Genomic DNA, 17,762 nt, shown 5'->3' with positions numbered 1-17,762 from the left:
TGCCCCTTACCCAGTTACCTCATCCCTCACCCCCTTTTCCTCTAGCAACCCTCAATTTCCTATGGTTGAGTCTCTTGTGATTTGTCCAGTGTTTAAAATTTTACACAATTCAGGGGCACCTGGGTGGCTCAGTGGGTTAAGCCTCTGCCTTTTGCTCAGGTCATGATCCCAAAATCCTGGGATGGAGCCCGGCACCGGGCTCTCTGCTCAGCAGGGAGCCTGCTTCTCTGCCTGCTTGTGATCTCTTGTCTGCCAAAAAAATAATACCAAAACAGACATTTCTCATCTTTAGGTTACTGTCAAGACCCTCCAAAATTAAGGCAAAAATCACCAGTAGTAACCAAATGATAGAAATCCATTGTTTTTAGTTTCAAGTCTTCTTTTTTAAGTTTGTTCTTTAAGGGACCACTCTTGATTTCTAATCAAAACAAGACTTTAAAAACGGTACTTTTAATGATAACTAAAAATGGGTACTATGCTAGGAATTGATTAACTTGGGTTATATTAATAAGTCTGTCACCCATTTACAGATTTGGATGAACCTGGCCCACTATGTCACCTCATATTTTCCTCAGTTGTCATGTTAGATCCCTATGTCTCACCAGGTACTTGTGACATGAACACCATGTGAAACAATTTCAACAACAGAGATAATCTTGGAGATTATCTAAATTCATTTTTCACATTTTATTTTCCTCATTTATAGTCAAGGAACTTGTGTCCTGACCACATAAATAATTAATGACAGATTGTTCCTTAGAACCCAAACTCTTAACTGCTAGACAAGACAAGAAAACAATGTAGGGCACTCACAGAAAAGGAAATTTTACCAACTTACCAACAATAGGACCAGGATTCACTCCATATTTCACAAGCTGATCCAGAAGATCTTCATTAGTGAGCTCTGTTACATCTAGATCATCTTTATCTTCTAGTCTGGGTCTATCAGTTTTCTTTGTGGCTTTCTGTAAAGAAAGTCCAGTTATTATTTACACAGAGTCTAAAAAAAATGTTCTTTTTACTATACTACTATATAATTAAGACTGTATACGATAAACCTGCAAACATACCCTCTGTTGATTTATAGCTTTATCAGGCCTTAACAATATAATTAAATTAAAAGCAACTCGTTATTTGAAGATATTATAATAAGTAATTCATACTTTTAAAATATTACTATTAAAATGGTCAGTTTTGGCTAACCTATCTATAGAAGAGATGATGGCATAAAAAATTCAAGAGTAAACAGACTGGGATTAAACATTTTCACCCAGAAATACAATTAACTACTGACCTCTTTTAAAAATCCTTCAAGGTTTAAATTATTCTATGAAAGTAAGACTTTACCATAAAGATATGTCTTAGTTATATTTAAAAATGATTTCCTTTAAACAAGCATATCAGAATTTAAGAAGCCCAAATGAATACTGAAATACAGTGACTTTAGTGCCCAGTTTTTGACCTATGAAGGAATTCAAACTTTATGGCTATCACCTCCTGACACAGCTTTGTCACCTCACCACACTTAGTTCTATGTGGCTGTTTTACTTAGAAAAGGCGAAAGAACATGGAACAAGCTTTGAGAGAAATTTCAACTTAAGCAATGGCAGTCTGTACTGGAAGAACTATCTAAACTACATAAACTTCCAAGGCTAACCATGAGAAGAGAGCAGAAGTATGGGCGCCTTCTAGGGTTGTGGCAGACAGCCTTACAAAATGCCTCAGTAACCCCAGAAAGCCTCAGAGAACTGAACAAAAACAAAACAAAACAAAACAAAAGGCTTTTTAAATAATGGTCACAAATATCAAAGTCAATTTAGGCAAACTGATATTTAAGGCAAATGAGTCAATACTGAATCCTAGAAGTATTTTACGCAAAATGGTGAAAACAATAGTTGCACAGACTGTTTGCTTTTAATAATTCTGAGGGGGGGGAATCAGCCAAATACAAATTTGAAGTATTTTATATAAAGCAAGATTATGAGAAATTAGTTTTTAAAGATAACTGCCAGTAAGAGAAATCTTTTATATAACTAAAAAATGGCTATGAAAGTTAGGGTACCTTCAGAAGGCTTTAATACACATAGCACTGATAGGATCAGGCTCAAATCTGTAAGCAACTTACACGTTAATGTCAAAATAGCTGACGAGAGTCTAAGAGCTCTATATATCATAGCCCTGAATTCTTTAAAGATTTTTTAAAATATCAAATAGACCAAATCCTGTGTTGATGACCTACTTGAATTTTCCAAAAATTGTGGGAAGGTTGGGAACAAAAGCTCCCTTATATAAATATATAAAACATGTATACTTTAGGGGCGCCTGCTTCCTCCTCTCTCTCTCTGCCTGACTCTCCTCCTACTTGTGATATCTCTGTCAAATAAATAAATAAAATCTTAAAAAAAACCCAACAACAACATATATACTTTAAATAAAAGAAAATCAATCAAATACAGATTACTGGTAGATAATCCCTCCCACCTTAAGAATTTTCACATTTTATTATCAAGAAAACATCCAAGAATTTAATTTCTTACAACAGCCTGAGGTTTTCAAGAAATCTCTGCCTTTGGCACTCACCACACACCACTACTTGTAAACATACTTCATCTTCTCCAGATGGTAAATTCCTTGAGCAATAGTGCCCAAGTTTGGTTTATTATCAGAACTTTAAAACTTTTGGAAAAGTTAGCCCCTATTTTAAAAAGTTTTACCCCAGTCTGAGTCCTAACCTTGGGCCTGAGAATCTGTATTTTAACATGTATCTCAGGTGTTTTGGATGCAACATTTAAGAGGGTAGCAGAAAGAAGATGCACTGTCATATTCATATTGTATCCCAAGCATCTTAAAAAAAGACTGCCTGAAAGAAGAGTAGGTATCTGACAGATGTTTTGCTGAGTGAATCAAAGTGTCATCTAGTGAGGGAGAAATAAGTCACTTATTTTTAAAAATCCATTTCTCATTAAGAAATAACAAAAGGCTTGGGGCACCTGGGTGGCTCAGTGGGTTAAGTGTCTGACTCTTGATTTCAGCTCAGGTCATGATCTCATGGGTTTTGGGATAGAGCCCCGTATCAGCTCCAAGCTCAGTGGGTTGTCTGCTTCAGATTCTCTCCCTCTGCCCACCCCCACTCTCTCTCTCACATACACAAATAAAAATTAATAATATTAAAAAAAAGGAAATAACAAAGCCTTATCAAATCAAAGCAGAATCCAACAGTCTTCTATTTTCTTAAAACATAATGAAAGACTACAGCTGTACAAAATCTTCAGAGGGGAATAAACTAGCATAAGGTATGTCAAATAAAGAGGTAATTAACAAGCTACCTGATTTTTATCTTTAATTTTCAGGCAGAAAAGTTCCAGAAATGTAATGCTATTTTTTAAAAAAGATTTTATTTATTTATTTGACAGAGAGTGATCACAAATAGGTAGAGAGGCAGGCAGCGAGAGAGGGGGAAGCAGGCTCCCCACTTAGCAGAGAGCCCAATGCAGGGCGGATCCCAGGACCCTGATCATGATCTGAGCCAAAGGCAGAGGCCCAACCCACTGAGCCACCCAGGCGCCCCTGTATTGCTATTTTTATGAAATATCAAATTTAATGGATTTACAAACTGGGAGACAGTTTAGTATCTTATGCATAATTATCAAGCCAGCAGTTTCAATCCGGAAGAAGGAGCCATTATTTGTACTGATTTCTGCATCCAGAGTTTTTGTTCCTTTGAGTAAATCACACAATCTTAGTTTCATTCAGTCAAAAATACCAGGTATACCAGGTACCTACTACATGCCAGGCACTGTTCTCCAGTTTCTTCCCAACTACCAGATGATCTCTAATGTCTTTTTCAACTTTAAAAATCCAACAGTTCTATTGTTTATTTCATTACTTTTTAAAACTTCAGGCTCCACGACCAACGCAGGGCTTAAACTCACTACCCCGAGATTAGTAAGAGTTGCATGCTCTACTGACTGAGCCAGCAGGCGTCTCCAGCTACTCTTATTTTTAAATTTCCACCATTAGTAGCCAAGATGAAGCACAACAATAATTATCATTATAAAACAGATTCTACTGAGCACTTACTATATACCAAGTTGTGTTCCAGATAGCTTCCTACATGTATTAACTTACACAGAATCCTAAAAATCCTATGAGATAGACACTAACATCCATCCCCGTTTTAGGAGAGGAAACTGAAGTTCAAAGAGGCACAACTAACTCCAGCAATATAGAAACATTTGAACAAACTTTAGGCCTGTATCACTTTCACAAATTTACCTCATCCAATTCTGAAAAAAATATTATGGTAACATTGTATTGCTCGGGAGCTAAAAAAAACCACAAAAAAATTCAGAAATTACACTTAATAGGTATCAACCACTGAGTATTAGATACCTTAACAAATGCAACCTTTAATAAACCCCAATTAAGTAGCTACTAGTAGTTACTAGATTATTCTTATTTTCCAAATGAAAACTGAGCATTTGATAGATAATGTTAATTGTTCAAGGTCATCCGAATAGGAGGCAGACCTGGGATTTTAATCCCCACTCTAGAACACTCTAATTCAAAAGTCTACACTTAACACCTTACTGAAGACTATGGCAGTCAATTTATGATTTAAGTAACACTCTCCATCGCTAGCATACTTTTTACTGTTCTAGTCCATGTCTTTAAATATTTCCTGTTAAAAATTCATGATCCGCTAGATCAGACCATTCAAGAATGCTATGCTCCACTGGATTCCAAATAGCTATACCTGTGCTTTGTACCTTGGAACATAAGGCAGATTGCCAACTTTGTGATTGTTTATTTTTGTGTCAACAATCTAGGTAATTTCAACACCTAAAAACACTGGCATAATCAAGATGCATAAAATAAAAAGCTCAGAAACAAGAAAACTGAAAACCAAAACCAAAAATTTGAACATGCAAATATTTGTCATATCACACCAAATGAATCTAAAAGACCGTGGCCACGGCTAAATGGAAAATTTCTCCTTCAATCAAAAATACTCCTCATAAACCCATGTTTAAATAGAAGGTATATCCTCAGTCCTTGGCCAAGCCACAGTAATGTTTGGTTTGTTTTAAAATGCTAAAAATTGGGGTGCCTGGGTGGTGGCTCAGTGGGTTAAACCTCTGCCTTCGGCTTGGGTCATGATCTCAGGGTGCTGGGATCGAGTCCTGCATCGGGCTCTCTGCTTAGGGAGCCTGCTTCCTCCTCTCTCTCTGCCTGCTTATGATCTTTCTCTATCAAATAAATAAATAAAATCTTTAAAAAAATAAATAAAATGCTCAAAAGTTACCACTTAAAAATTCAATTTAAAGTCACTTTTACTTAATGTGCTTTAAAACAGAAAGTGATGCTACCGCCCAACTACCACTACTTTCTCAAGTTGTGCACACCACTGAACCTGGTATTTGAGTTTTAAAAACTCAAGGCAGAAAAAAAACAAAAACAAAACAACAACAACAAAAAATTCAAGGCAGATAAGACTTGAATATATAGCTGGGAGATAGTTTTTTATATGGATTAAAACATTAAATGAGATATAAACGGCATAACATGTCACTGGAGATTGTAGATTCTCTTAAAATATTAATTCCTTTCACCCAGAACTTTTGAGTGGTGCTGATACCATGGGAAATTTGAGATGAAATGTGTAACAAACACAATCAATTAGAATACAAAAAAAATCCAACAAATTATATAATTATGGTAGTGGGTAGGGTCTGCAGAAATCAATCTCCAGTAGTTATGAACACTTGGTAGGAATTAAAAAATGCTGGATAACTGAACTCAAATTTTTACACCTCCAAAACACAGAGCAGATTGTGACATACTTTTTCTTTTTTTTAAACTGAAGTATACTTAACATACAATGTTATATTAGTTGGGACACACTCTTTAAAAGTTTTTGAAGGAAAAGCATCAAAACGAAGGTGGAGGTTTCCGCTGAAAATGAATCAAATTAAGAACAAACAATCCTATTATAAACACAACCAAGTACTTCCAGGGTTCAAGAATAATACATTTACACAGAATAATACATTTACAAGAATAATACATTTACACAGAATATAATATAGGGTTCTATGGAAGAACATTTTTTTTTTAGTGTGCTGATTTAAATGGAAATATTTCATTTCCACCAAAATCTTTACTAAAATCATTTGAATATTTTTTTCCATGGGACCTGGGAAAAAGCAGATAATCAATATGCTTTGTCTTTAAGAATCTCTTAAATTTCTCTTTATTATATGGAGAAGTAAACCGGCTTTCTTCAAATCCACTAAGACATTCCAAGCAATAAGGTACAGTTGGTCTTTCATTCAACGAATAAATATTTGACACTCCCAGTTGCCAGGCATTGAATTAAGACATTAAGATTTTCAATTTCTCTTAAGCTCAGATTAAGACTTTCAGTTAAGTATACATTACATCTTTCTTTCATTTCCACCTGGTAGTCCAGAAAAACACATCACACAGATTCCTTAAAAACTAAACAACACAACTTTCAAGAACGCAGTACTTCTGAGTTATCAAACTCAACAACTATGAACTACATTCAAAGCCTTACAAAGCAACGTGATTGATTACATCCAATCACCAATTTGAACTACGGTCTGTCATGATTTGAAATCTGAGAAGTACGCAGTTCACGCCAACAAAACAGCATATAAAAACCCACAGAACAAAATCCAAATTATTCTCAAACAGATTATGCATTTGGTAAAACCTATCTGAGACTTAATCGGGATTAGAAAATCCAAATTGCAATCACTGATACATCAGAATGTCAAGAAATAAGCAACTCCGGCTTCCGAAATCTTTCCTTTTCTTATGCAAAATTTACCAAAAAGTTAAAAAAAAAAAAAAAGAAAAGAAAAGAGAAGCAAAAACCCAAGCCCTCTAGAATTTCCAGATATTCTAGGCGCCTAAGATAACCGCTTAACGGTGTTATTTTTAAGTGCTCATTTTAATTTAGAACAACACTGCCCCGCCAAAACACAGCCTGTTGCTGGAACACTTAACGAGAAAAACATAAACGGTTCAAAAAGCCCTCCATATGCAAAACCATAAAAAGGCGGGAATTTCTTTATTTCAAATTTTGGTTAGAAATTAGCACGTCACAAATTGCCCTCCAGGGAGCGCTCTGAGACTCGGTTACTAGTCATTTCAGTTAATAAAGCGGGAAAACGCTCGAACGTGACCTACTGCAGTTTCAGGCTGACCCTCCCCAAAGGGCTTTCGAATCGGGCACGGAAGTCCCCGCCGAAACACCCACTCCCGACGGGCGAGGGACACTGGGCTATCCGCGCGCCACAGAACAGCAAACGCCGACTTCACACCTTCCACACAACACAACCGCTAGTCCCGCGGCCCCAACTTCGCGACGCTTCCCTCCAGCGGCCTCCCCTTCCAGAGCTGCAAGCTGAATCCTGCGTCCGCAGACCCACAGGCCGGCCGCTCGGTCCCGCGCGGGGACAGCCCCGCCGCCGAGGAGGCAAGAGGGGGCGCCAAGGAGGAAGGGCTGCGAGCGCGCGCGGGGAGGCGGGGGTAGGGGCGACAACCGCCAACCGCCCGCCTTTGTGGTCCCCGGCTGAGCGTCCTTACCCTGCCGACGGCCGCCCGGCTGCGGCCTGAGACGGCGGCCCCGGAGCCGAGGACCGGGGTGGGCTCGCGCTCCTCGTCGCTGGAGAAGTCCGGGGGCCCCTTGCTGTTGGCGCCCGCGGCGAGCGGCGGCCGGTTGCGCGCCGTGAGGTGCTGCAGATAGAGCTGCACGTAAACGTCTTTGCGCTGCTCCCCGACCGGGAGCGTCACATTGTTGGCGACCAACTCACTCTTCAACTTCTCTTTCGTCAGGACCGAGGGGTCTTCCAGGAACTCCGGCATCTCCGCGGCGAATCCCCTTCCCCGCAGACCTCACACCCGCAGCTCACGCCGGCGCGCTCGCTCTTTGCCCGGGGAGTGGGGGGGGGGGGGACCGCGCTGCTGCCTCCGAGCCCTACGACTCTTGCCCGGGAGGAGCGCCGCGGAGCAAAGCAAAAACTCGCACACACAAAGCAAAGCAAAAGCCGGACACAAAAGCCCCCCGAGCACAAGTGCGGACCAAGTGCGGCCAAGATAGGAGCCTCCACCAACCCCAGCCCACACACTACACAAGCAAGGAGAGATCAGCCCGTTTCACCCACGCCCCAAGAACGCGCGCCGCCATTGGCCCGCGGTGGGAGGAAGCCGGGCGGTGATTGGTAGGACCCCTCGCGCGGGTTCCATTAGCCGCTGCACGGTGCGAGAGGTTGTAGAAACGCAGTTTAAAAGCCGCTGGGGCGGGAGCCCCGGCGCCTGGTCCGTTTCTATTTCCCTTTTCTCCACCCTTCCTTTAAGACGCCGATAAGGGACAAGTCGTACTAATGTGTGTGAGGTTTCACCCCCTCCCCCCGCCCTGCTTGAGAAGGATCTTTTCTCTCTGGGGTCGATCGCCTTCCAATGGGCCGACTTTCACGCCAGCTGCGAGGACCCTGGACTGGGCCTTTCCCAATTGTAGGACACTGATTTACCGAAGAATGACCGCAGCCTTTCCTTCCCCAAACGCTCGCCCCGAAGGGAAACAAAAGGAGCTAGGTGTGCTCATCGGCACTCCGCTTCCTTGATTTGGTTTACCTGGGGGGAGGAAAGGGGAGGGCAAGCAGTAAAACCCCTCTCTGCTTGCAGGTGCTTCTTTTGTTTCTGAAATTCGGGAAAAGCCAGACCTCAACGACTGGGCACTTTAAAATGTTCCTGTATCTGTGACAAAATTGTATCGTCACACATTTCATTCGTTTCTTCCCCTACAGGTCGGGACGTTTCCAAATTTCATTTTGAACACTGGGGCACAGCTCACTGCATTTTTGTTGAGAGCATCTCTGGGTTAGATTCTTAGACCCATAAGTATCTTACCATAACTTCATCAAACCTGTTAAATATTAAAACAGGATGAAGCAAAAACAGTTAGGAATGCCTTAATGGGCAACATAAGATAACTGAGATGGTGCATACCTAGATTTCAATCATAGCAGAGCCTGGTGACCTATAATCAGGCCGGGAACCCTAATCAAGCCCTTATTACTGATCCAAATTGAAAAGTATCAGGAATTTCGTAAGATTAAAATGTCTTCCTGAAAACAAATACCAGTGATGACAAATATTTGTGTTTCTTACGAAGGTACATGTTCCAAGATGCTTTCCTCCAAGAAAGAAAAGAAACTGACCTTGCATTTAGGGTACTTTAATCATTTCCCTCAAATTCTGACCTCCAAGCTGTTTTATAAGCTGCTTAATTTAAAAAAAAAAAATGTTTATCTGATTTCTGCATTGTTGTTTGAGGAAATTTTTTAGAAGGCCCTTCATTAAAAATGTTCTCTATGAGTTAAGTCATTATATTTTGTTCAAATTGAGGAGATGGTGTTTAATGATGGATCTTTTCCTAGGGGCAATTTTTTATTTAAATTATTTTCTAGAACTCTCAGTATTCCATTTATTTCAGCAATCGTAATTAGCTAGTAATACAAATTAAAAATTGTATTTTAAGAAGCAAATTTTGGGGTACATTTTTAGGGTGCCTTGTGAAAGTTACCTCATTTTTCTCCCCACAGCTTCCCTGGGCACATAGGCAATTGCTTTTATCTTCATAGGGTGACTGAGCTGAGAGGCAAAGGACCATGATTTTGCACCACAAACGTAATTAATGCACGTGGGATAGTCCTAGTCTGCATAATCTTGGCAAGACCACAGTTGATGGGTGTAGTCTACCCTATTTGGATTAGCAAATCCTGCTAAATTGTTAACTTGCAGTTGAAGAATTTGGCTCCAGCCTGATTATACTAACAGTTTTTAAGAGGTAGGTTTTGCTGCTGTATCTGAAAAGGGTCAGAGTTACCGGGGCTATATATGATCTGACCACTTTGGGTGCATAGAAGGGTCTCCTGGCTCTGACAGCTGCCCTATGGTCTGAGGATACTTGAGGAGCTTGGTCCTTGAAATGGATCCTTAGGAGGGAGGCATCACTGATACCTGAGGATAATATTGAAGCTAAATTTGATGTCAGTAGAATACAGTAATGAAGTCACAGAATTACCCAAGGATAGTGCAGTGACTTTTTTCATAGGGTCCTTGCACCAGATATTTTTCCATTTTCCAGGCTGTTTAATCCTTGGAGATAATACTTCATCCTACTTTTTAACCACAAGCTAAAAGAAATCAGTCACCTGTTGAGTTTGCGAGGTGTTTGTTTTTGCAAGTTGTTTTAAATAGATGTTGTATGGGGCACTTGGGTGGCTCAGTTTGTTATGCATCCAACTTCTGATAGCTCAGGCCATGATCTCAGGGTTGTGAGATGGAGCCCCATGTTGGGGGGTCTGAGCTCAGCATGGAGTCTGCTTGTCCCTCTCCCTCTACTTCTCCCCACCCCCCCTTTCTCTCTCTCAAATAAATAAAATCTTTAAAATAAATAGACAAGTACTATGCCTTACAGGCCAACCAACAGTAAAGATAATATAATTCACAAAGAACTGCATTCTAGATGCTTGAAACGAATATTCCTTGAGCAAAAACATTTCATTCCCTTTCATTAATTACCTCTCTTTTTCTTATCCTTAGACACTTATCAACGGAAGGTTTCTTGCAGATTCTATGCTTCCCAGGAGACATGGATGATGTCATAAGCTATCAGACAGATCGCCTTTTCTACATCATCCACTAAGTCATGACTTAACAAATTCAGACCTGCAATTGTCCTAGATGCACCCAGCTATATCCCTAGCACTATTAATTTTTAGGGATGAAGGTAATTTTTGCTTTTAACTCTGCTGTAGAGCTCTTAAGTAGGAGTTATTTTTTCCCCATACTCTGTGTACCTTAAGGCCAAGAGGTTGGGCTACAGAATTTAGGTGGCTTCTTTGTTCCTGATTACTACTACAAAACTATTTCTCTTCTTTCTTTATTCAGAAACGTTTGAAGTTTGTATCATCTTGCTAAATCACCTTTAACATCTTTATCATGTATCAACCTTTTGACCACTCTCCCTCAGATTTTATAGGCTGTTTTTCCTTGCTCTAGCTTTTCTTGCCATCCCTATCTCTGTGAATTTAACATTCTTTTTTTTTTTTTTTTAAAGCTTTTATTTCTTTATTTGACAGACAGAGATGACAAGTAGGCAGAGAGGCAGGCAGAGAGGTGAGGAAGCAGGCTCTTCATGGAGCAGAAAGCCCAAGGCGGGGCTTGATCCCAGAACTCTGGGATCATGACCTGAGCCAAAGCCAGAGGCTTAACCCACTGAGCCACCCAGGCGCTCCTGAATTTAACATTCTTATAGATAGCCAACGGGACACCGGCAGAGAGAGACACAGTGAGGGAGAGGGAATACAAGCAGGGGGAGTGGGAGAAGGAGAAGCAGGCTTCCACCAAGCAAGGAGCCCCATGTGGGGCTCAATGCGGGGCTCCATCCCAGGACCCTGGGATCATGACCTGAACTGAAGGCAGACGCTTAACCAACTGAGCCACCCAGGTACCCCTTAAAGTTTGTTTAAATAATCTCTACACCTAGCATGAAGCTCAAACTCATGACCTGTGAGATCAAAAGTCACGTGTTCTTCCAACTGAGCTAGCTGGGCACCCTCAGCACTTGGCCTTGTAGAATTTTAATCTCTTCATCTCCAGCAACTTGTTCCTCTATTCCGTATCATCCATCCACTGCAAGTGGTAACTTTGAACCTTGCAATCAGTAACTGTTTTGCCTTCTAAATCTCAATTTCAAGCATCATAGTTGTCAATCACTAGCCTTTTACCTCAACTCATTATACTGTCACTGACCTATTACCACCTCCATTCTATTAAGCCCAACACTTAAAAAAAACTATTACTATGCTTCTGACATCATAAACACTTCCAACTTACCCAGCTTAGGTTCCTCGATTAATCCTTGTAATTGCTCTTTTGCAGACATTTTCAACTCTCTTACCCCAATGTCTCTATCTTTCTTACTTGGAGGAACCTCAAGGTAGACTCTTACTTAGTCATGTTTGGATTGAACCCTACTGAAACAAACTTTTCCATTTCGTTGCTGCATCCAAGTAGCAAAGACTGCTATAGAAAAATCATACGACAGGCCTGACTGGTTTTAATTCATGACCTCAGACCTCATGGGAGCACTTTATATTGTTTGGCAAAAGTATTCATTCTCTGGATTAACCATTCATACCTTGGCTTCTCTACTCAAATCTTTTACATCCTTTTCTCCCCACCTATGCCCATTTTTAGCTTGTGAACTTGCATCATACTTGAGAAACTGGAGACCATCTGCAGAGAATGCCTCAACTTCAGAAGATCATTTCTGTGATCACTTGCTCTTGCATCTTTCTTGTTTCAATGGAAGAGAACTCCTATCAGAAAGAACTCCACCCCTTGTACTCTGGATCTCATCCTTCTCTCCTGCTCAAGGACTTGATTCTTCAATCAATGCTTGTGAAGTTTCTTAGATCTTTTTTTTTTTTTTTTAAAGTTTTAAGTATGTTCCATGCCCAACATAGCACTTGAACTCATTCATGACCCCGAGATCAAGGGTCACATGCTCTACTGCCCGTGAAATTTCTTAATTGAAAAAAAAAGGCTTAATATTTTATTTTGCTATATTCATACAAATAAAATTTTTAAAAAATTACCTTTTATGTTGAAACAGATATTAGGGGTTTTTTTTTAAACTATTTAAAATGTTGCAGTATTGATACCTAAAACCTTGGGAGACAGTGGAAAGATAATCTTATGTGAAGCCACAGCTTAAAAAAATAAATCAGTGCAATGACTTTGTCAGAAAACTGTTCTGAAACTTTTTTTCCCCCATAAATCACTTGGATAACTGCCTTCATTTTCCTTTTTGAAGTTTTAAGTGTTATTAACGCACAGCTGACTTTTTTTTGTTTTTCATTATTCCATTTTGCATAGAGCTTGGTTGTGAATTTAAAGGTGTCACCTCAAACAAAAGCAGATGACCAAATACTACATGGTCATAAAAGTCATGTTTTTGACTTTTTTTTTAAGAATATGAAAGTGTTTTCACAATACAGCATTAAGTAAAAAATAAGAAAACAAAAAGAGAGCCATATTGAAGTAAGATCTCAGTTCTGTAAAAAACTGTGTATGGATATATATATATATTTTTTTAATATATACAAAGAAAAAAGACTAGATATAGACCAAAGTGTTTGTAGTAATTTTGTTTAGGTGGTGGAGAACAAGTAATTTTTGTTTTCTTTCTTATTTTTTCTGTATTTATCAAAATTTCTATGATGAACACATGCTTTTATAAACCTAACTACTTTTCTTTTGGAATTAGTGTGAGAAATTAGGAAATCAGTTGACCAATCAGAATTCAGTCTTTCGGTTTTATATTTCCAAAGCCTCCATTTTATCATCTCATCAATCTTCGGTAACTGATTAAAAATAATTTCAAAAGAGAAAGCTAGTTTATTAAACAGGTGAAATAAATACTCAGAGCATTCTGTACTAGTGGATAAATCCACCTGGAAGAATAAATACCTGGAAAGTTTTTAGAGGAAAAGAACAAAATCACAGATCTATTAAGTGGGAATTCAAATATGGATCTATATTTCAGAGCCTCTTTCCTGACATCATTCCTATATATTGGTTGTAGAAGTTAAAATGAAGTGTTGGGTTTCAAGTTGTTTCAGAGTTATAGCAAGTCAGCAAATGGGCTATTCTAGGAAAGTACAGATGTCCAAACTTGGAAAGAAGCTGGAACCTGTGAAGTAACAGTTTTAAAGCTACAGCAGTGTAAATGATGACATATATATATGTATATATGTATACATATGTATATATATATATATATACTGCCTTACAACGTTTTTATGTATATCTCATTTGATTCTTTTTTTTTTAAGTTTTTTTTTTTTTTTTTTTTAGTATAGTTGACACAATGTTAACATTAGTTTCAGGTGTACAACATAGTGACTCCACTTCTTTTATGCTCAATGCAAGTGTAGCTAACATCTGTCATCATACAATGCTGTTATAATATCATTAACAATATTCCCTATGCTGTGCCTTATTTGCTTCTCTTAACAACCCTGACAGGTAAGTGGGACCTTCAGTCTGGCCTTGCTCTATAGGCCAGTGGTTCTCAAACTTTAGCTGTCATTGGAATCACTTGGAAGGCTGGTTAAAACTCTGATTGTTAGGCCCCATTCCCATACTTTTCTGAGTCTGTAGGTATGGTATGGGGCCTGAACATTTGCATTTCTAACTTGTTCACAGGAGGTACTGGTCTGGAAACAACAGATTTTTTTTTTTTTTTTTTTTTTTTTTTTTTTTTTTACATTCTTTGTAAAGCCAGAACTGGTCTTGTCATAGTCTTGAATATTTACATTAGTTTTCAAATAAAATCCAAATTAGTTAGAAGGTCCTGACTGATCTGATTCCTGTTTTACCTTAAGAGATTTCTCTCTCTTTTCCTCTTTAGCCATGCTGGAGTACTAGAAGTTCTCCAAATACGCTGTATTAGTTTGCTAGGGCTGCTACCACAAAATGATTAATAAGGTAACATTACCTGCTCTACCTCACAAGAGTATGATTTTGTACGAATGGATAACATGTTTGGTCCAAGCTAAGATCAAGTGAGTATTTTTATAATTATATGCTATACATGTAAAGGTTGCCAGGGGAGAAGGCATATAACTTCTGTTATGGGCAGAATTGTGACCCTTCACAATTCATATGTTGAAGCCCTAACCCCCAATATTTCAAAATGTGACTTTATTTGGAGAAAAGGGCTTTTGAGAGGTAATTAAGGTAAAATGAGGCCAGTAGAGTGGGCCTAATCCAAACTGACTGGTTTCCTTGTAAAAGGAAACTTGGACATCAGCAGGGATGTGCAGATGTGCACATCCAGAGGAATGACCATGTTAGGATACAGTGAGAAGGTGGCCACCTATAAGCCAAGGACAGGTGTCAGAAGAAACCAACCCTGCTGTCACTTGGATCTTGAACTTCTTGGCTCCAGAACTATAAGAAAATAAATTTCTTGTTTAAGCCTCCCAGTCTGTGGTCTTTTATTATGGCACCTCTAGCAAACTAATATGAACTACTTTTGTAATTGAATAAACCACACCCCAGGTATATTAAGTGACAGTGCTTGACTCATGGAAGACATTCATATATATCTACTGCCTTAAATTAACACAGCAAACTTTTATTTTTGAAGAGCCTCCTTTATGAGGCCTTCTTGAGCTACCCAAGGCAGAGTTAATGTCCCTGTTTTAGAATCTACATACCATTCTGTTCATGTTACTTTCATGGCACTTAGCCCAACATATTACAGTATTTGGTTACTTAGTGTATCCCTCAGTGCTGAGCACAGTATCAGGCTCATCATAGTTGGTGGTTCATATCTGTTGGAATGGTCTAATCTCAATCCATCCAAATAGAAGAAAGAACAAACTACACAAAGTGAAAATATGATGTCCAGCTATACTGCTGTATTAGGTAAAATCATAAGAAATTAGTACTTGATATTTTCAAAACACTGAGCAGAAACACTCAGGGACTTTTATGGAACATGGCCAATAAAGATCTAAAAATATTTCTCATAATCTTGCTATTCATTTTTTGTACAACAAATGTTTGATACATGCTTGTCAGGAAATATTCAGTACTAAGAGTTCTGGAGCTCACAAATGTTGACTAAACTTTGCTCCCTATTAAAGACATTAATTGAAAGTGATATCTGACTTGTCCCCACTCATATGAATTGGTGAAAATACAAAGGGGCATTGATAACATCACTTAGGCCCAAAGGCTTCTAGCACGTTCTTTCAACAATTTCCCTACCTTTATTATAAAACATTTAGTAAAGACAAGGATATGTAGTAAGTTACCTTGTTTGGCAACTTGGGTGACCCTTGGCAGATCCCTATTCCTCTGTGTGTCAGAGGAATAGGGACTGTAAAAGTGGGATACTAATCACACATTGTAAGATTGCTTATTGGCACACAGGCTAAGATGTGTAAACTGCAGCAATATTCAAAGTTAGAAATTTTACTCTATTGTCCTTGCTTTCAAAAGGGTCTAACACCATTTTTGAGAAAACAGCTTGCACAGTTCTTCTGAAGGAGGGTTGGACTGATATTCCCACTAGTGCACAGTAGTAATAGTCCACATTTCTATGTATTATGAACATTAAATGACAAAAAACTCAATTTACAAATCCCAACAGTACAAAACGATCAGCGTCAAGAATGCGGCGGGAATACTCCTGGAAGTCAAGAAGCCACTGTTGTTGTTGCTGCTTTTTTAAAAAGCTTATAAAAGCCCATGACCCCGACGTGATTCGAACACGCAGCCTTCTGATCTGGAGTCAGACGCGCTACCGTTGCGCCACGAGGTCCTGCTGGGCTGTGGCTCGCGCAGTTTCTTAGGACTCAAGTAACATGGCGTTTCTTCGGCCATGCATCTCTTTCCAATTCTTTCCTTGCCCCTCCACCCGGTACACGTTGAAGCTGGAGACTGATCACTTTAGCGCCCAAATTTTACTGATCGCCAGCCTTCCACTTAACTTGAGACGGGACCAGCGAAGGCGGGAGAACTGAGTTTCCCTTTCAGTCGGGTCCCCAGGGTCAAGGGAAACTGCTCCTTCCTCTTACACATCAATTTCCGTTCTTAGCCGCCCCTCTTAGCCGCCCGCGGAAACTCCGCCTTCGCTCTCCCCTCCCCCCTTCGGGTTCGGCGCCAAGTTCATGACCTCAAGTTGGAATTTGGCGGGCGTCGCTGCGCAGGCGCACGTCTGTGCCAGCTCGCCTCGAGTAGCTAGCCGCGCAGGAGCGTTTGGTTCCCTTTCTCTTCCACCAACAATACCGAGCTTTCAATGTAAGGGAAGGCTTTTATTTCAAGGCGAGCATTAAGCTTAAGAGGCACTCATGGTAAAAGACACATCCGCATATTGGGTTTGTCAGTAGGTTTGATGCGATGGAGTTGAATTCTAAGGAAAAGAGCAATTGGATGAGTAAAAGACAACCACCTCCCCGTCGGGGAATTGAACCCCGGTCTCCCGCGTGACAGGCGGGGATACTAACCACTATACTAACGAGGAGCCGCTTGCAAGGTTTTCCAAACAGCCCTTCAAACGTAGGAACGAGTCCCTCCCCGGTTCGTTTTCTTTCCGCTTACCTCCCCGAAGTGTGGAAAATACGAGCCCTAGGTCCGCTCTTCCTCTCACTATCCCCTCTGGGCACTTCGACTTGTCGTTGGTGGAAAGGGTAAATTATTTAGAATAAGTGAAACAAAATGCGCTTCCAGTTTAAGTAGTGCTGAATTAATGAAAATTGTTTTCCGGAGCTCTATGCTTTCCAGATGATTTAGGTTTCTGGAGGGAGGTTTTTAATTTAATAGTGACCAAGGGGATGTGACTTGAAGCAGAACTTTACCTTCACAAGTTCTTATTTTCATTCTGAAGTTGAAGTTCAAGGGTATCATATGGTTGCCAGATGTCCAGGGCAGTCAGGGTTGTCCCACAATGCAGTGCCTCTTCAAACAATTCTTAAGCTTTTATGACACAAAGGGGCTCATGCATTGGACCAGCTGTGGCCAAATGCAATACTGTTGGCTGATTTTTTTCTCCCTGTATTTCGGTCTTTTTCCTGAGGCGTCTACAGTTTGCTTGAACATGATAAACACATAAGTGGCAAAATAATAATACACTTAAATAACTCAAT

The 17,762-nt window shown here is 39.8% G+C and overlaps 1 protein-coding gene, 1 long non-coding RNA gene and 2 other non-coding genes across 8 annotated transcripts in view; 1 reads left to right on the top strand and 3 right to left on the bottom strand.

Moving 5' to 3' along the window:
• The window catches only part of TMPO (thymopoietin), a 28,828-nt gene extending 20,644 nt beyond the window's left edge, over positions 1–8,184 (bottom strand). For 2 of the 5 annotated variants that reach the window (XM_059186596.1, XM_059186597.1), the window contains exons 1-2: positions 7,618–8,170; positions 839–965 (exon numbers count right to left, since the gene is read on the bottom strand). In XM_059186596.1, the coding sequence (XP_059042579.1) occupies positions 839–965; positions 7,618–7,896 (406 nt within the window). In that variant the 5' untranslated portion in view covers positions 7,897–8,170. Of the gene's footprint in view, positions 1–838; positions 966–7,617 lie in introns of all 5 variants that reach the window. The other 3 variants (XM_059186598.1, XM_059186599.1, XM_059186595.1) reach the window with 2 other exon arrangements.
• Positions 8,185–8,359: 175 nt separating this feature from the next.
• LOC131839304 (uncharacterized) lies at positions 8,360–12,821 on the top strand. Its single transcript, XR_009356916.1, has 3 exons — positions 8,360–8,625; positions 8,716–10,825; positions 12,298–12,821. It is a non-coding gene; the product is annotated as an uncharacterized LOC131839304 (long non-coding RNA).
• Positions 12,822–16,366: 3,545 nt separating this feature from the next.
• Positions 16,367–16,438, bottom strand: TRNAW-CCA (transfer RNA tryptophan (anticodon CCA)). Its single transcript has one exon. It is a non-coding gene; the product is annotated as a tRNA-Trp (tRNA).
• A 630-nt stretch (positions 16,439–17,068) lies between these two features.
• TRNAD-GUC (transfer RNA aspartic acid (anticodon GUC)) lies at positions 17,069–17,140 on the bottom strand. The gene has a single exon. It is a non-coding gene; the product is annotated as a tRNA-Asp (tRNA).
• Between the last annotated feature and the right edge of the window lie 622 nt (positions 17,141–17,762).

The sequence above is a fragment of the Mustela lutreola genome, chromosome 8 (genome assembly GCF_030435805.1).
Source record: "Mustela lutreola isolate mMusLut2 chromosome 8, mMusLut2.pri, whole genome shotgun sequence".
Taxonomy (NCBI): Eukaryota; Metazoa; Chordata; class Mammalia; order Carnivora; family Mustelidae; genus Mustela; species Mustela lutreola.
Note: the sequence above shows the minus strand (reverse complement) of the source record. Positions and strands in the feature narration are given on the sequence as shown.